The sequence below is a fragment of the Bombus vancouverensis genome, chromosome 7 (assembly GCF_051014615.1).
Source record: "Bombus vancouverensis nearcticus chromosome 7, iyBomVanc1_principal, whole genome shotgun sequence".
Classification (NCBI taxonomy): domain Eukaryota; kingdom Metazoa; phylum Arthropoda; class Insecta; order Hymenoptera; family Apidae; genus Bombus; species Bombus vancouverensis.
This window is the reverse complement of record NC_134917.1, coordinates 6,031,265-6,047,064: the sequence shown is the minus strand read 5'-3', so window position 1 is coordinate 6,047,064 and position 15,800 is coordinate 6,031,265. Positions and strand designations below refer to the sequence as shown.

General features: G+C 34.6%; 1 protein-coding gene across 10 annotated transcripts in view; it reads left to right on the top strand.

Moving 5' to 3' along the window:
- LOC117164247 (rho guanine nucleotide exchange factor 17) overlaps positions 1-15,800 on the top strand; it is a 71,500-nt gene that overhangs the window by 38,425 nt on the left and 17,275 nt on the right. For all 10 annotated transcript variants that reach the window (XM_076620301.1, XM_076620298.1, XM_076620296.1 and 7 more), the window contains exon 9: positions 10,289-10,366. In XM_076620301.1, the coding sequence (XP_076476416.1) occupies positions 10,289-10,366 (78 nt within the window). The remainder of the gene's footprint in view (positions 1-10,288; positions 10,367-15,800) is intronic.

The following is a 15,800-nucleotide window of genomic DNA, read 5'->3' as shown; positions in this document are numbered from 1 at the left end:
CGTTTCCCTTTGAATAATTTTTGGAAGGTAAGTTTTTAGGACAGATGTGCACTGTGTATCGCTAAAGAGACGTAATGTCGCTAATAAATTCAATGTGTCAGCTCGATAGATGAGTCATTGGAGTGAGTTTGATAATTCGATCAGTATAATGTAATGTAACGTCAATCCTTTGCAATTTCATTTAAAATTTTTGATAAAAAAGCGTACATCTTATGAGAGAATTTAATAATAACGCGTTTGAAAACAGACAAAAATAAATTGCTGTCTTCTCGAAACAAGCATTTCTTATTTTTTAACATGAGCAGTATTAACGATACAGATAAACGAATGATTCGCACGTGAGCGGAAATTAGTCATGAACGAAGGAAATACGTTTAGCCAGACTTTGAAAGAAAACAGAATCATGTGTGACATGAAACAGGTAACGTTTGTCAAGATTTTCCCACGAAAACTTTCAGGAAACCCGAGTAGTCGTAACAAGAAACTCAAAGAGATTCTTTGATAGTATTTTGAGTTAAGTTGGATCACGTTCGAAAGTATAATTTCCATTTATTATTACGATATCCTGTACGTCAAACGTATCGAAACGTTTACGAGGGTGAGATATTTTAATACACGAGGCGAATGGAAATTTTTAGGTATCAAAGTGAAAAAGAGAGAAGACGTATAGTTGACGCTTCGTGAAAATAACGCTTGTTCGGAGGTACATGAAATATGGCAGCGTTATTATGTGCGAACGCATAGAATTTCTAGTGGAAAGATCGCTAAGAAAACATATAAACTAAAACCCGGTTGAAAATAGCAGAGCTCGAGATAAATAAGGATATTTTCAGATCGGTTCTTTATCTATTTTCTGATGTCATCGATTTTCGGTCGGTATGTATTACGTAGATTCCCAGGATTTTATGAATGAATCGCGAAACTTACAATGCCAGAGCATCATGACGTCCGCGGTGACGTCGGTGCCCACGTAGATTCTTGAATAATTTATGGCGATCCTCCCTCTTTATCACTTCACGCAGCCGCTGAAAATCTATTTTTCTTTTCGTTTTCGACACTTAATCTCGCGCGTTTGGTATTTTATATTGGCATCCCGGTTTGAGATATGTTTAACATGTGTCGAAGCAATAAAATTAGTTATAGTTATAGGTAGAATGTCTCAGAGTAGCGTGATCAAATATTTTTTATCGCTTTAAGTGTAACATAGCGGATTGATACTATCTCGATTTGTAATAAGATTTACTGTTATCACAAATACATTATAATTTACGAATGTCATAAAGTTTATTTTATGTAATTTATTATTTGTTTTTCATGAAATTTGTTACTGTTAGGTAACAAAATTTATCATTGTTAGTATTTCGTAACTTATGATCTGCAGAAAGTTTTATCAATAATATTAGCATTGGAAATCATATTTATTGATGAAATCTGTAAACATCAACGCATAAATGAATAAATTAATCGCCAAAGACCCGAACAATATATGGATTTGATATCAATCTCTTTGCTATAAAGTTCAACCGCAAATAATCGTTATATAACGATTTCTAAACGAGTGCTTGCAGCATGTGTAATTTAGACACGAACACGCGACACATAATGACTTTCATGGAGGAAGTTTGAATGTGCAAAAGTTCATATATCGAGGCTATTGAATGAGCAACCTGCAATCCGTATGAGAACGAGGCGAATGAAAAGCAGACTGCAGCGAGGGCGTTCGACAAACTCGAATAAAATGGTGGAAAATTTCGTGACTGAGACGCTGCCCAGACTAAACAACCATCCTCGAAATAAATATAGGGCATGAGACATTAAAGAGTATAAAATAATTCACGGTTCCGTATCACATTTCGCAATGAATGAACGAGTAATAGCTCTCATCGATGGTTTACCGTTACTTATTCATGGTAAACTATATACTGTTGTTCTGCTTTAAATCATTCTTCAAAAATATCTTGATGTCAAAGGAATCTATTAACAGTAGACAAAACGATTCTTATAGAGAGAAATGAGTTGCTCTTGGTAGACGTCCTATGGAGATAGACAACCGTGTGTTAATTCAGTTTGGTGCAGGTGCATACTTCCGGTGTCATCAAATGAACTTGTTGCGGACACGTGCAAATAGAATTTCGCCTATAGCAATGCTAAATTGCTCTCTCTTATAAAATAGTATAGAATTAAACATTTTAAAGTGATATTATTTATTCTTTAAGGTTGTTTTCTTAAATTAATATGAAAGTATATGTTATATTCTTTGTTAATAATTTAATATATATGTTAATAATGATTAAAATTTCTTTGGTACAATATAATTTGAAGAAACAATTCCTTTATATTTGGTATATTTTTACAAAATGTTTATTCAATTAGCAATGGAATTTACGTAATATAATATAAATTCATGTGTCATACTATAAAAATGATCTTCAACAACTTTCAGTTAATAACATAAATTTATTCCATTATATGGAGTAATTAATTAGCAATGACAATGTATTATTGGATACAAAGAATACTATATTTCTCTCTAACATTTCTCCATGCAATCTTTTCCTTTCTCGAAACTTCGAGTAACGAATTCCACATTGCCAGATTGTAACAAACATAGCAATTCCCGACTAGACAGACACGAATCAATAAATATCATCAAAATCAAATATCAAACATAAGTATGATATACGCACCATAAAATACCATCACAAAAATCAATATAACCAAATCATGACCATGACTTTCTTCCTACGTCATGAAAATATATTGATAATCGTCCTCCGTCTGATAAAACAAAACAGGAACGTGCGTTTCGCTAACGTTCAATCGAAAGTCATATAGAGGAGCGTATCGGCGAGGTCGGGAAATCATGAACCGGGAGCTTTGGTGGTTTCGCGGAAACGCGATTGTTATGGCGATCGGTTAGCTGTTTAACTGTGGCGACGGTACAAGGTCGTCTAGAGCTTGCCTTCCCGGAACAAGGTCGCGGCGCAGCAAAAGCTCTTCGAACAGGATGAACAGGATACATGGGTGCGCGCGTGTAATCCACGTGAGAGAGTGCGCCGGCGTTCTGGAAGCGAAACATCTGCCTCTCTTGCTCCGCATAGCGGTCGCTATTCTGTTGGGCATCGATCAGCCTGGTCGTGGTTGTGCGGCGGGTCGCCAGTTTCAGGCGTAACGCCGTGTCTCGCTGCCGCATCGCGAGAAAGCTCCGACACTGAGCGAGAGAAGAGCTTTGCACTCGGTTCGTCCGGCTCGTCGCCCGTGTCACGTGCGAATCTTCGATCGAGATCGGCCAGTAGAATGCGGCTCGCAGTGCGAACAAGCGTCGTGGATCGCGATTCAAGAGTACAATCTTGAAATAGAGGAGTACAGGCGTGATACACGAGAGTACTTTGACGTGACGTGACCGTTTGCTGAGGTTTTTTCGGTGGCCAGGCTGAATCCAGCCTTCGTTAAATCGTCCCGTGTCACGTGTGAGTCTCTTGAGAATCGTGTCGTTGAGAATGGTAATCGAAGAGAGCTGTTTGGTAGAGAACTAGTGTGGCCGTGTTCGATGATTAGAGTTAGGATTGACGATTGATTGAGCCCCTGATTGATGACGTTGGTTTGGTTTGTTTTATAGAGAGGTTTTTTTGCTTCGTTTGGTATGATGTAGTTGATGATACACAATAGATGGTGTATGGTTAGCGAGAAGAGTAATAGCATGTAGAACAGAGCGTTTGAATTTCTATGGAGATTACTTAGAGATGAAAGTTGGATCATTAATAGGTAATCTTTGATAACGGGAGAATTTTATGAGTTTGATAAAACGTTGCCGGTTACAGCTAGAACTAATATTACGCGAGCGGTATAACTTCATATTTGCTAGTACATCACGTAAGCTCGGCTACCTTCTATTTATTCTCGATTCTATTCGCAACGTCGTGTACCACTTACATCTCATAATCTGAGGAACGAGGAAAATAATCATATCGATCTTGACGTTCGCGGGTTCTAGCGGTCTAGAGTTAAATCGTTCGATATGATTGTACCATTTAATTGGGTATAAAGTGAAATGTCTAACCGTCGATCTTAATTGTCTCGAATTAATCATGCAATAATAATCACAGTTAGTCACGGTGTTAATCGAACTCGTGAAACCTGACGTTATTTGATAAATAAAGTTCGTTATCCACGTATTATGCGTTTGAAAATTATCACGCGAAAATCACAACAGAAGCAGGAAATCATATTTAATATGGCAGTCAGCAGAAATAATATAACTTGTACTAGACCGGTGATCCTGATTGTTGACAAAGGTCAAGGGTCAATCTTTAGCTTCGTGTTGCTGTTCCTGCTTCTAGACAGGATTAACGCGTAGATCCTTCAGAATACTAAAATTCGTATTATCGTCTGATTTCACTGAACAATTCCTGGAATTGATAATATTAACTAGCGAGTACAGTACACGAAGTTGTTTAGAAAGTATAATAAAATTAATGGATCAATATAATGACGATCGTGTTGCTTTATTATATAAAATGCTTATCTTTGTCTGTCTTAAATTCTTTTCATTTCTTGAATTATATAAATATTTTTTCATTTTTCCGTACTTTATATGATATATTATTTCTTATTCTTTTACGGTCACTGTAAAAATGCGTGCTGTGGTAGATTCTGCGATGTTGAACAAACAGCGGAACGATAACGCAAATGATGACATGCAAGGCAATAAAAAGGTCAAAGAGTGCGCTTCAGCTTCCCTGTCTCTTAGAAAAGCTCCTTAGTTCTAAGCTGCTCTCCCGTGGAGCTGTCGTTTAATGTCACACGAGTAGAAGGAGATGTATGCAATAAATAAAAATTGTGTCTCTGATATTATACGATTTCATCCGTTCTTCTGAATTAAAATTAAAATTATATGTATAATATAAATTCTGACTTCGAAAAATATGCAACGAACAAAGCAAATATACAGTAAAAAAAAATATATAGCAGTTTTCTAAATCAATTAATTTGCCTTTTGTTATTTTCTTTTTTATTCACTATTAATAGTATCAAATTTTAGTAAATTTCATTCCTTCGAATACTGTCTCTTTCTATCTTTTACATGTAGAATAGGAAATGCATTAGATATTAGGGTTCTCATTAATCTAATCGATATAGTAGATCGTAGATTGACTTCTGCCGCTGCGATAATAACGGGAATCATAAGACGTATCGACAGAAACATACCGTATTGGAATTCTCGAATTCCATCGAGGAAGAAACGCGCGTTGTACTGAATACGAGGGCCATAGACGTAGCCTTGCATCGACATTTGTCAATCTGTTCTCGCAACGTCACGTTTCTCTATTAGGGTCTAATTTCACGTGAAAACGCATTCCAGTTCTAGGATTTCCAAGGACCCCTTATCATTAAACTAATATCGGTGTTCTACTTTCCCAACCATTCGTCCGTCTTGCTTCTGTTCGTGGAAATATTATTGAATTATTGATCAGGGATACCGGTAGAATTCCACTTTTCACTCGTCACACGGAACGATAACGAAGTTTGCAGTGGTTTCAGAGTGGTTTAAAAAGTGATTAAAATTAACGATCAGTCGAGGAATCAATGGTCATCAGAAAATCTGAGAATAATTTTAATCAATTGAAAATTGTTTACATTTCCGTTTTAATCTTAATTCTAATTATAATTTTCTATTTACATTCATACATAAACATGAAATTTTGATTACACGTAAATTAAAAATATTGTGAAATCAAATAATAGCTGGAAGTATCGTAATAATTTAGCATTATAAAAATGTCATATTCACAGAGCTTTACCCTTCAATATGTTCACATAAAATCACTTCAAATACAATTTTTATCTTAATTAATTTTTTTACTCGAGTGCTTTAAAATTAGTTACAGTTAAATTTGTAACTTTGATTACAAGTTTTATATGATAATTATGATATTCATTCATCTTTGATATTTATCGTACCACAAAAGAATAAACTACAATTTTTAAAACAAACTCGAAAATTGTAACTTCGCCCTGTCGATTAACAAAGATACGAAAATCAGATTTTAGGGACCGCTCGAATCTCGAATGTAATCGGTTCGGTAATCGTACGGAATGGCGTGTTTCTCGGTGGAAAGAAGGACAAGCGTGAAAGAGCGAATAAGACAGAAAGGGGAGCTTGCAAGCTCACGAGGGGGGCCCTGAGTCAGCTAGCTAAATATAACGCGGCGTGGAAGAACGGTGGTACATGCACGACGTGTTCGACATATGATCATCCCTGCTCGAAGTGTGAAAGCTCTACGTGGAAACGCCAAAACTTGCTGGACGTACGGTCCGAGCTTTTAAAGTGGCACTGCTGAATCACTTTATAAGCGAAATGCTCGAACAGACGTGAAATAAACTTTTGTTCACGAGATTTAATCATTTTCGTATCATACGAATATCATAAAATATCCATATTGGAACACTATTATTTACAGATATTACTTTTTTAAATTTCATAACATGATATTGGAATTGTTTCGTTTTATTTTGATACAATTTTTTTGCGATTTTTCTTCGCTTAAAATTCGGTTGCCGATTCTCACTTCCAACAGTTGTTATAACTTTCCAATGATTAATCCTTTCTATTAATATTTCCTGGTGTTACGTTGTAAAGAAAATGTTATTCATATAAAAACTGCGTTAGCATAAAACGAACGACGCTTGTAGCTGATAAGGGGGAACTTCTGATCGAAGAAAACCTCCTTTTCTCCCGTCGTCATCTTTTCCTATATTATAACTCTTTCGTGTTTGTAACTGGATATAACTTTTACACGATTTGCGGTATTTTTAGTGGGACACGGGTACAGTAGGCAAACGAGATCACGAGATATATACTGCTGAAATGTCTTATCTAGCATCCTTCCATTTTTTCAGTTATATTGAAAAATGTTGTATTAATGTAGAATAAAGTTGTATTGTACAGGATGAAAAAAACAACGATTAAATACTTTAAACTTTTTTGAATTTTGAACATGGTCCTCTAAATATTTTTAAAATATTTTTAAAATTTTTAAATAAAACTCGTTAGTCTTATTGATTGTACTTTTAGTTTTCATAAAACTCTGTCAACTTATTCGCTATGTTTAATAATCGACAGGTTACTTTCATACTCAATTATGTCATCTTAAAATTCTCCTATTTAATCATAAACTGACACTACAATCAAAAAATCAACAAAAATATAGTTTTTATGTTTTTCTTCTACCATCTACATACTATCTTCTACTGAACATTTCAAAATAAATCCCTTCTTTTAGCTTTCTAGATAACGAACAATCTATCTGAAACTTAATCAAAGACGTCAACGATATTAAATGGACATTTTCTAAAACCAGTGAATAATATATATATAGATCATGTCTTTGATCAACTCTCCAGATCATTAGACCTATCGACGGAGAAAATCTCGCGAATTAGACAAACTCACGATTGCGAAGTGTGATAGACGATTGGTAAACAATCGACATGGGACTCGAATGTGGGGAGCCGGATTGATACGCGATTAGGGAGTTTAAAACGTATCAAGGGACTAGCAAAGGCGGTAGAAGAGGATGACGATGAATGCTGATCGCAAACTCATCAGCCAGCCGTCGGTGGACAGCGAAAGTAACGAACGTGTCAGCACAGACCGCGTGGGTAGCTTTCCTTTTCATGCTTACATGAATCCAACCACCTATATGTGCACACACAACCGATCATATTGCACACGCATTGTAACCATCGTGCTCATTGCGTTGTTTCGACCGATACCAATATTTTTTCCCGCCCATTTGGCATCGATTATAGCGCGCGAATACGAAATTTTGCTAGGCAAACTAATTAATGCACGGCTCGAAAAACCGGTGTATTTTCCGTTCCATCTGCCTCGTTTCCTGTGTCCGTGAAATTGCGCTCCATTGTTTCGTGGAAAATGCGTAGGAAGTTGTATAATCTGTAACGCAGCAGGCAAAAGAAAAAGAATTTTTTTTTATTTCATCCAGATATAAATCGAACGATGTGAGGAGTAATCTGTCTGAGTAGAAGTTCGTTTTCAGAGGAATTCTTAAAAAAGCATTTAAGAGAATAACTTAAGTGAATGTAGTAATAGATTAAGTAATTAGCTTATGAATGGAGACGTTTTCATCATATATTTGGGGTTTAATGAGGATCATAGTTTTGTATGATACGGTTTTAATATATTAAGCATACAGAAATGACTTCTTTTTTGTAGATTTTAGAATAGACATTTGTTTGTGTTGTTTCTCAATAAATTTTTTCTTACAAATATTGGACTAAGATTACAACTACCATGCTGTGATATTCGATTGTAGTTGAACGTTATCAAATATTCATTCATTGTAGGATTTCACTTTAATTCACGTGTAATTATTTGCCCTCAATATGAAGAGCTATTCTTTTCTAGTTATTGTAGTTATTATAGTTTTTATAGTTATCTAAAATAATAGCAGGTAAAATAATAGAGGTATAATAAGAATATACTTAAAAAGGATACCTGAAAACTTCCTATGTTAATTTAAAAACGACTGCGAAGATGGAAAAGATCGAACACCTGGGCGAGACTTGAACCATGATTATGTCATAATGGTCGATCACGATTGTCTAAGCCCAAGCCATAAGATTATCTGTTGCGTCTTATGCGTTATGCAACCAAGAATAGTTTTTCTCGTAATCAGTGTCATGCCGATGTCAGTAAACACGTGAGCGTCCGCGCGTGCTCGTACAATACGTGGGCACGTGCGATCTTTATCACGAAACAACGGGATTTGTTGTTCTCGAAACAGTTGATTGTTCAGGATATCCTAGAACAATGGAACAATCGGAAAGAATTTGATTTGTATTAATATCAAAATAATTAGGAGAACTTTAAAAATATCTCTTCTTAAATCTGAGTACTTTTCGAATGTTTAAATCATTTATTATATCATTTTATAATTAATAATGTTAAAATACGCGTTTTTTTCATATAATAAGCCTATCTTGTCTTTTCTACCTCCAAAGTAATCATTTATTTAGTATTATTTTACAGTAATGTCTGATCAAATAAGATGATATATTATTAAAATAATTATTTTCCAAATATTTTATTTAAATAATGCCTAAGCTCGACTAGTAATGTTATTACTTCAGTTTCATAGATATTTAATCGGAGACTGGTCATCGTCAAGGTTCTTAATTTGATTTTTAAAATATCTACATGAATTCTTACATCAATAATTTTATCTATTATAAATTCCGTTTAAGATTCGTTATTTAAGTATCATTATAATTTTACACAAATGTTTGCAAAAATAATAAATCAGATTCAAAAATCGGTGATGAATGAGAATACCTTCTGGCACGTTAGATTTTTGTTACCATTGGAATCTTTCGAATGTAGGTCGTGTCGAATGAGAATTACATTCTGACATTTCGCTAGCAATGCAGTTAGCCTCTTCAGGGGTCAAGTGACACGCTGATATTGACCTCTGAAGAAGCTAAATGCAATGCTGGTGAAACGTCGCGATATATGTATTTCCTATTGAATACAGCTTACACCTAAATACCACAAATTGTAATAAGTATGTAAACTCAGGTCAGCTATATAAAGGATTCTCTTTAACTATTTGAAAGGAAGTGTCTCTTTTAAAGCTTATTTAACGTCTAGTTCTTTTATTCTTAGCTACATTATAATTGTAATACTTGATATACGGCTAGATGGTTTTTAACGATGTGGTCACATAATCGTTACAATTATGTTCGAAGTTCGCTTATTAATTTGCTTTGATCTTGCCACTATCGAATGTTTACTGAATAAACAAGACATTCTTTACACAATTATAACTACATCTGTTGTTAGATTAAATCGAATATAAATGTTATCGATACTGCGTCAGTTATTATTTCTCTGACAAGATTACGAGTTAAGAAAACCGATATTCCAATGAATTCCAACCAACATGAAAATAAAAATATCTGTAACATTATTGGAAACATTACTTTTTATTTTAATTTTAAATAGGTTTCCCCAGACCTGATTGATTTATCAAACATTTATATTCCAAATGACTCTTGTATTATTCTGGTGATTTATAGAGTACGAATCTTTGCATGTTTACACGTTTCCCTTTGTCTTTCTTTACAAAGATATTATTAGGCTATATATAATCATTCTTTTAATATTTTTGTACATAGAATTGCTTAGTCATTCTTTTTAATCGTTAATGAGCTTGATATTTACAAAATGTTATTTCATTACATTGTAGTTATTAATTTTGTTTTTCAGGATACGAGGACTCACGTAGTCGTGGAATTGTACGATACGGAGCGATCGTACGTGGAAGCACTGCAGATACTAGTCAATGTGAGTAGATCAATATTTTAATAAAGCCTACAAATCAATGCAATTTCACTGTGTAATATAACGCTGCATGTTCTTGAAATTTCATTCGAATTTATGCTTTCGTTGAAGTTCCATCCACTCCATATGTATCTTCCCCTACGTTCTATCACTCAATGCAATAGTGGGAATATTTACGTGTGAATGCGATGGAAACCATAATCATTATTTAAGGAAATATTTAATACTTGAATTTAATAATAACGTGCAAAATCATGTTTTTCCAATAAATATCAATTTACTAGCATAATGACAATATGCCATTATGTCAAAATATTGGAATAGTGAGGAAATATAAAAAATGAAAGCACATGGGAAAATGACGAAAATGTTAACTTTTATGCAGTTACTAGAATTATTAGGGCTAGTGCTCAAAATGAAGATCACCTACGTGGGAACTGCATGATAAATTATGATTTGTTTATATTTCGATTTTGATAGCAACTTATTTATTCAGTGATAATTTGTGAAGACAATATTTCTCAAATATTTATGATATTTATTTATGTTTAATACCAAGACTAAATAGAAAGAGAATTTTGTGACCATAAAGAATGGTTGACGCGACCTTAAATACAATAAAATAAAATAATAACAAGGAGAATTTTGTTAAAATAAAATTGATTGTCAGTATCATAAATATCAAAATTTTTTCCTGGGAAAGACCAAAAATGTAATTTCTCGTATTTTCTGTGTTAATCCAACGTAGTTTCTTGAAATTTTTTTCTCGTAAAGTGGTCATTATATATCGCAACCAAAGGATGTAAAACAGCATGTCGAAACAATCATAGATCACCCTTGTCTCGATTTCCGTCTTGTTTTCTCTTCCGGTAAGGAACATCGGTATGCACGTCGACTGGGAGATGTGCTTTCCGAAAGTTCTTCGAACATCGGATCCGCGACCTTGTTTCTCGTAAACAAACTCGTTGCCCGTTTATTTGCTTCATTCGAGCAAGGATTCCACTCGACTGATCTACTTCGTGAAAAGCTTCTCGTTAAGTTATGCAGCCTCGCATCTCCGGCTTGTTGTTTCCATTAAATGTGCCATCCGAATTAATAGCGCTTCCTGACAAATTCTCAAAATGACAAACTCACCAAGTTCCTACATTGCAACGCTTTTCGTTTTTTTACTTTTAAAAAGTTAAAAGCATATATGTAAACTCATATCCCCACAAATATAACTGAAGGAATAAAATTTAAGTAGAAATTTCTTTTGCTTACTAAATAAGCACTTTTCTGTATCTTTGTATATTATTTGTACACTGTGCATCGTTACGTTTTAAAATTTTCCGTGAACTTATAAATAATCGCAGTTTACAGATAAATAATGTAAAAGTAAATATCAAGTAACATTGATACGTAAGTATGATAGATAGAAAATTACCAAGAGCTTTACCTGTGCTAACAAAAGACTAATTAGTTCCCCTAACGCAGCAATTCTTTACTTGCATTTTATCGAAAATGGCATCAGTTTCGTCGGAAAGGTTAAAGGTAAAAGTTGGAAGGAAAAAAGAGATTGCGAACAACGTTTCGTTTTATTAAATTTCCACGAAAACGATATTTCCTCTCGTTACCCCATATTTACACAAAAAGAAACAATTCTCGTTACAACTTCATAATTCTTTTCTCTCTGCACAGCCGAGGATCCAAATTTTTCCGTTTCATTGCTCCGAGCAAAGGAAACTTCGCGCCATTTCAGGAAACTCGAGTGCGGGAGAAGATCGTCCATCGTTTCCTCGTCGCTTGATATTTAAAGAAGCTGCGAGTGTTTCGAGTTTCGTTCTAGTATTCGCATTCAAAGGCTGCCGAATCGATAAATAATGCTTGCAATTAGTCATTCGTAATTACAGCGCAGTCTATTTGCGACACGATAGGATCACAGAAGGACGAGCATTTCTCATAAACAACGCTAGGCGTAAATGGTCCGTAACCTTCGCGGTCCTGCGTCGTAGCGCGTGTTCTGTGTTTAATAACCGATCCTCGATGGTGGCAAACGTGATTTCTAGATTTATTTGCGCGTATCGATATGTCAGTTGCGGCAACTCTTTTACGATCGCTATTCTCAGAAGCTCCGCATATTTTAGACGAATATAGTGATGGAAAATGGAGAATTGCGGGAATATTCAATCTGTTCTCCTGTATTGGTTCTACGCTGCCAGTTCTACGTTGATTGAATAAATAAGGGATGGATCGAAGCGATGCGAAGGATCGTAGTTGTCGACAGATGTGTGTTGTTCCGTATTTCATGATATTATATCAGTTTATTTTTGAAACGTAAAATATTGCGCAAATATTGGTTACACAGTCTTGATAATATTTCTTTCTTATTTCTTTTTTTTTCATGTCTTGTTTTGCTCTTATTCTTTGAAAATATTTTTTGGAATGTTTTAAAGAAGCGATGGTGCGGTTTAATTTTAAATTAATAATTTTTAGGTATTAAAGAATCTTAAAAGCTTATCGTTCATTAAATGTCCTTTTTATTGTTATATATATAATATCTTTTTAATAATTACGTTTAAGAACATGACAAAAATATTGGTTTTAATATTATCGCCTGCAGATTTATACTCAATATCCATTGTTAGAAGTACAAATAATCAATGACTCATACCGAACCAATATATTAATTCAATTTGCATATCGATGAATCGTGTTAGTCGCTCAGCCTGTCTTAATGTGCGCCTATTTTCGAATCGCATACGCAAATCTGCAAACGTTACTGTGTCCAGACATTTACGGATCCAGATAGTTGCTCGTAAAGAATTCGATGGATCAACGCTGTCGAATATCATTATCGAACATAGAAACGATAAAAATACGATTTCGTTCTATCGAACGTGGCCATCGATTCGAATGTTAATATCGCGACGAATAATTGAAACAACGTTTGGTTTCTAACAGTTTATTTATATTTCGCGATCCAGTTTATCGCAAGGGGATGAAATTTACCTTCACCAGGATTATTAAATTCTACCTTTTCATACACAAGCGGTCAATCGTAACCAGAAAATTGTAATAACCGATCATCCACGTGTTACAAAATGAAATTGACGATGGAACGTGTGCGGTGTTGTACACTGTACACTCATGTGCACTTTCGTTAGTTCGATAAATGAAAAATAAATGAAAGCTTTCGTTTCAATGCTATAGTTTTGAATTTTTTATTTATTAAATAACGACTATAAAACTATGTTTTCTTTAGACATGACCTAAACTCTACTTAAACATGATCAAAGTTAAAAGATACATGTGTCTTTTTTCAAAAGCAAATAATTCATCATCAACGCTAAATCTCACTGTTTTGTTCTTTTCTTTTTCTTTTCCGAATAAAAACACACGATTGTTACGAACCATCTAATCGATGTCAATAACAATGCTGTTTAGCAAACATTTTCGAATCTTTTTTTACGTATTTTCGAAAAGAGATTCTTCTCGGAAGACTCGTCACATATAATTTTGGGTATTTCACTAACAATTAATTTTTTGATTAAAAATGAAAACACCCACGTAACGCATAGGAGACGATTTCCATCGCAAGATTTTTTCGACAAATTTACCAGAAGAATTCGAATTCCGCAACACCCGTCCGCGTATATCATGAAACGTTTGATTGTCATATTTTATAAACAGTACGGTCCACGATGATTGTTGTTCGAGCTGAACGATTATTTAGCAATGGCCTTGGGGCTGGCTACCAACGATTTTTCATGTTGCGCTTCGTCTTAGAAAAATAATAGAAAGGTATCCATCAGGAAAGCACAAATAAACCGGGCTTACATTGTAAGTGTGTTTCCATCGTGATGAGAATTAATGCTAATTCATCCCCCTGCGTCAAGCTTACGATGAAAATGTCCTATTATCAATGTGAGATTTACTCGATGAGTTAGAGAAATTTTAATTTATATTTCTCTACGTCTTTGAGATTCTTTTCAAGATCACATCTTTTCTCGTATCATGTTTCCTCCTTTTGTATAGAAATTTCTTATTTCAACCTAGATATGCCTATCTAGGATTCTCGCGTTAAAAACGATGGCCATACTATTACAACTGTTGACCAACTTCCATGGCATGGATCTAACCACAGATAGCTATCACAGATAAATTGAGGTTCATGGTTAAAAAATGGCAAACCTTGATCGAAGCTAACGTCGATGTGAAAACCACTGATGGCTATCTCCTTAGAATCTTCTGCATTGGTTTCACTAAGAAAGATCAACTGAGCACCAGAGGAACGTGTTACTTACTTACAGTTTTCCGCATAGTACTTTATCAAGAACATCTGTACGATTTGTTAACTGATGAACAGCGAGATCAGTATATTGTTCATATTAGAAATGACAGTAAAAACATTAAGACTTCCGGGCTCCTAGACAATGAAACGAAAAATGCAATAAAAGCATTAAACTGTTTAACACAACGATCTTTAGGACGCGCAACAGATGATGCCACAATGAACGCGCAAGAATAGCCGAAATCACGTGATATTCGCCTTTTGCATGTATAATATCTGTATGAATAGTGAAAAATAGAGACTACGGTACGAGAACTTGGAAACCCCGGGTCTCCTAGTTTGTAGCTGGCTAAGTTAACCACGACGCCACCGTCACCTCGCGTCGCCGTCCGTTGATATCCCTGTTCCACAATCCTCTTTTCGGTCTGGAAGTTCCGGTGCCACGTATCAACATGGTAATTAAGAACAGTACAACGTATAATATCAGTGCTCAACACTAACAATATCAACATAATTTTCATCGTAATTAAATCCGTTACTTGGGAACTTCAACTTGTGACATTTTAATAAATTCCATTACCTTTAATATAATGGAATTAATACATAACTTTTCAATATAATATCCTCGATAAATTCTGTATATAGCCGCACCAAATCTCATTGGCAATTAATTTTTTAAGTGCTCACTAGAATAAGTAAATACGATTATTAAAAGTCTACTCTCTTTATTACGAAAATTGCTTGTAACTGCTTTAAGTAATATAGAATTTTGTGATCAAACATATAATTATAGATGTCTAATAATTTCTTTTTTTACTTAGTTTTTTCTTAATATTTTTTGTGCGATAAACCAATATATTAACATTGAAACGAACGATCTTTTCAAAACAGGAGCACAGATTTATTTAACTTTATGATTCATAGCATATTACAGACATTTCGTTACTTATACGCACTTAAACCTCGAAATTAAAACTTTTCCACCGAAGATCTATCGAAGGAGCATACTCGACACTTTCCCAACACGTCGTATATTACATTAAAATCCATTAAACCTTTTCATCCAGCCTAATCCCGAGAGCCATTAGCATACGAGTCGCTAAAAATATCCTCAACACAGCTATCCACTCTCCGAAAGTTAAACATCCGCGGAGCACCTTAGATCCA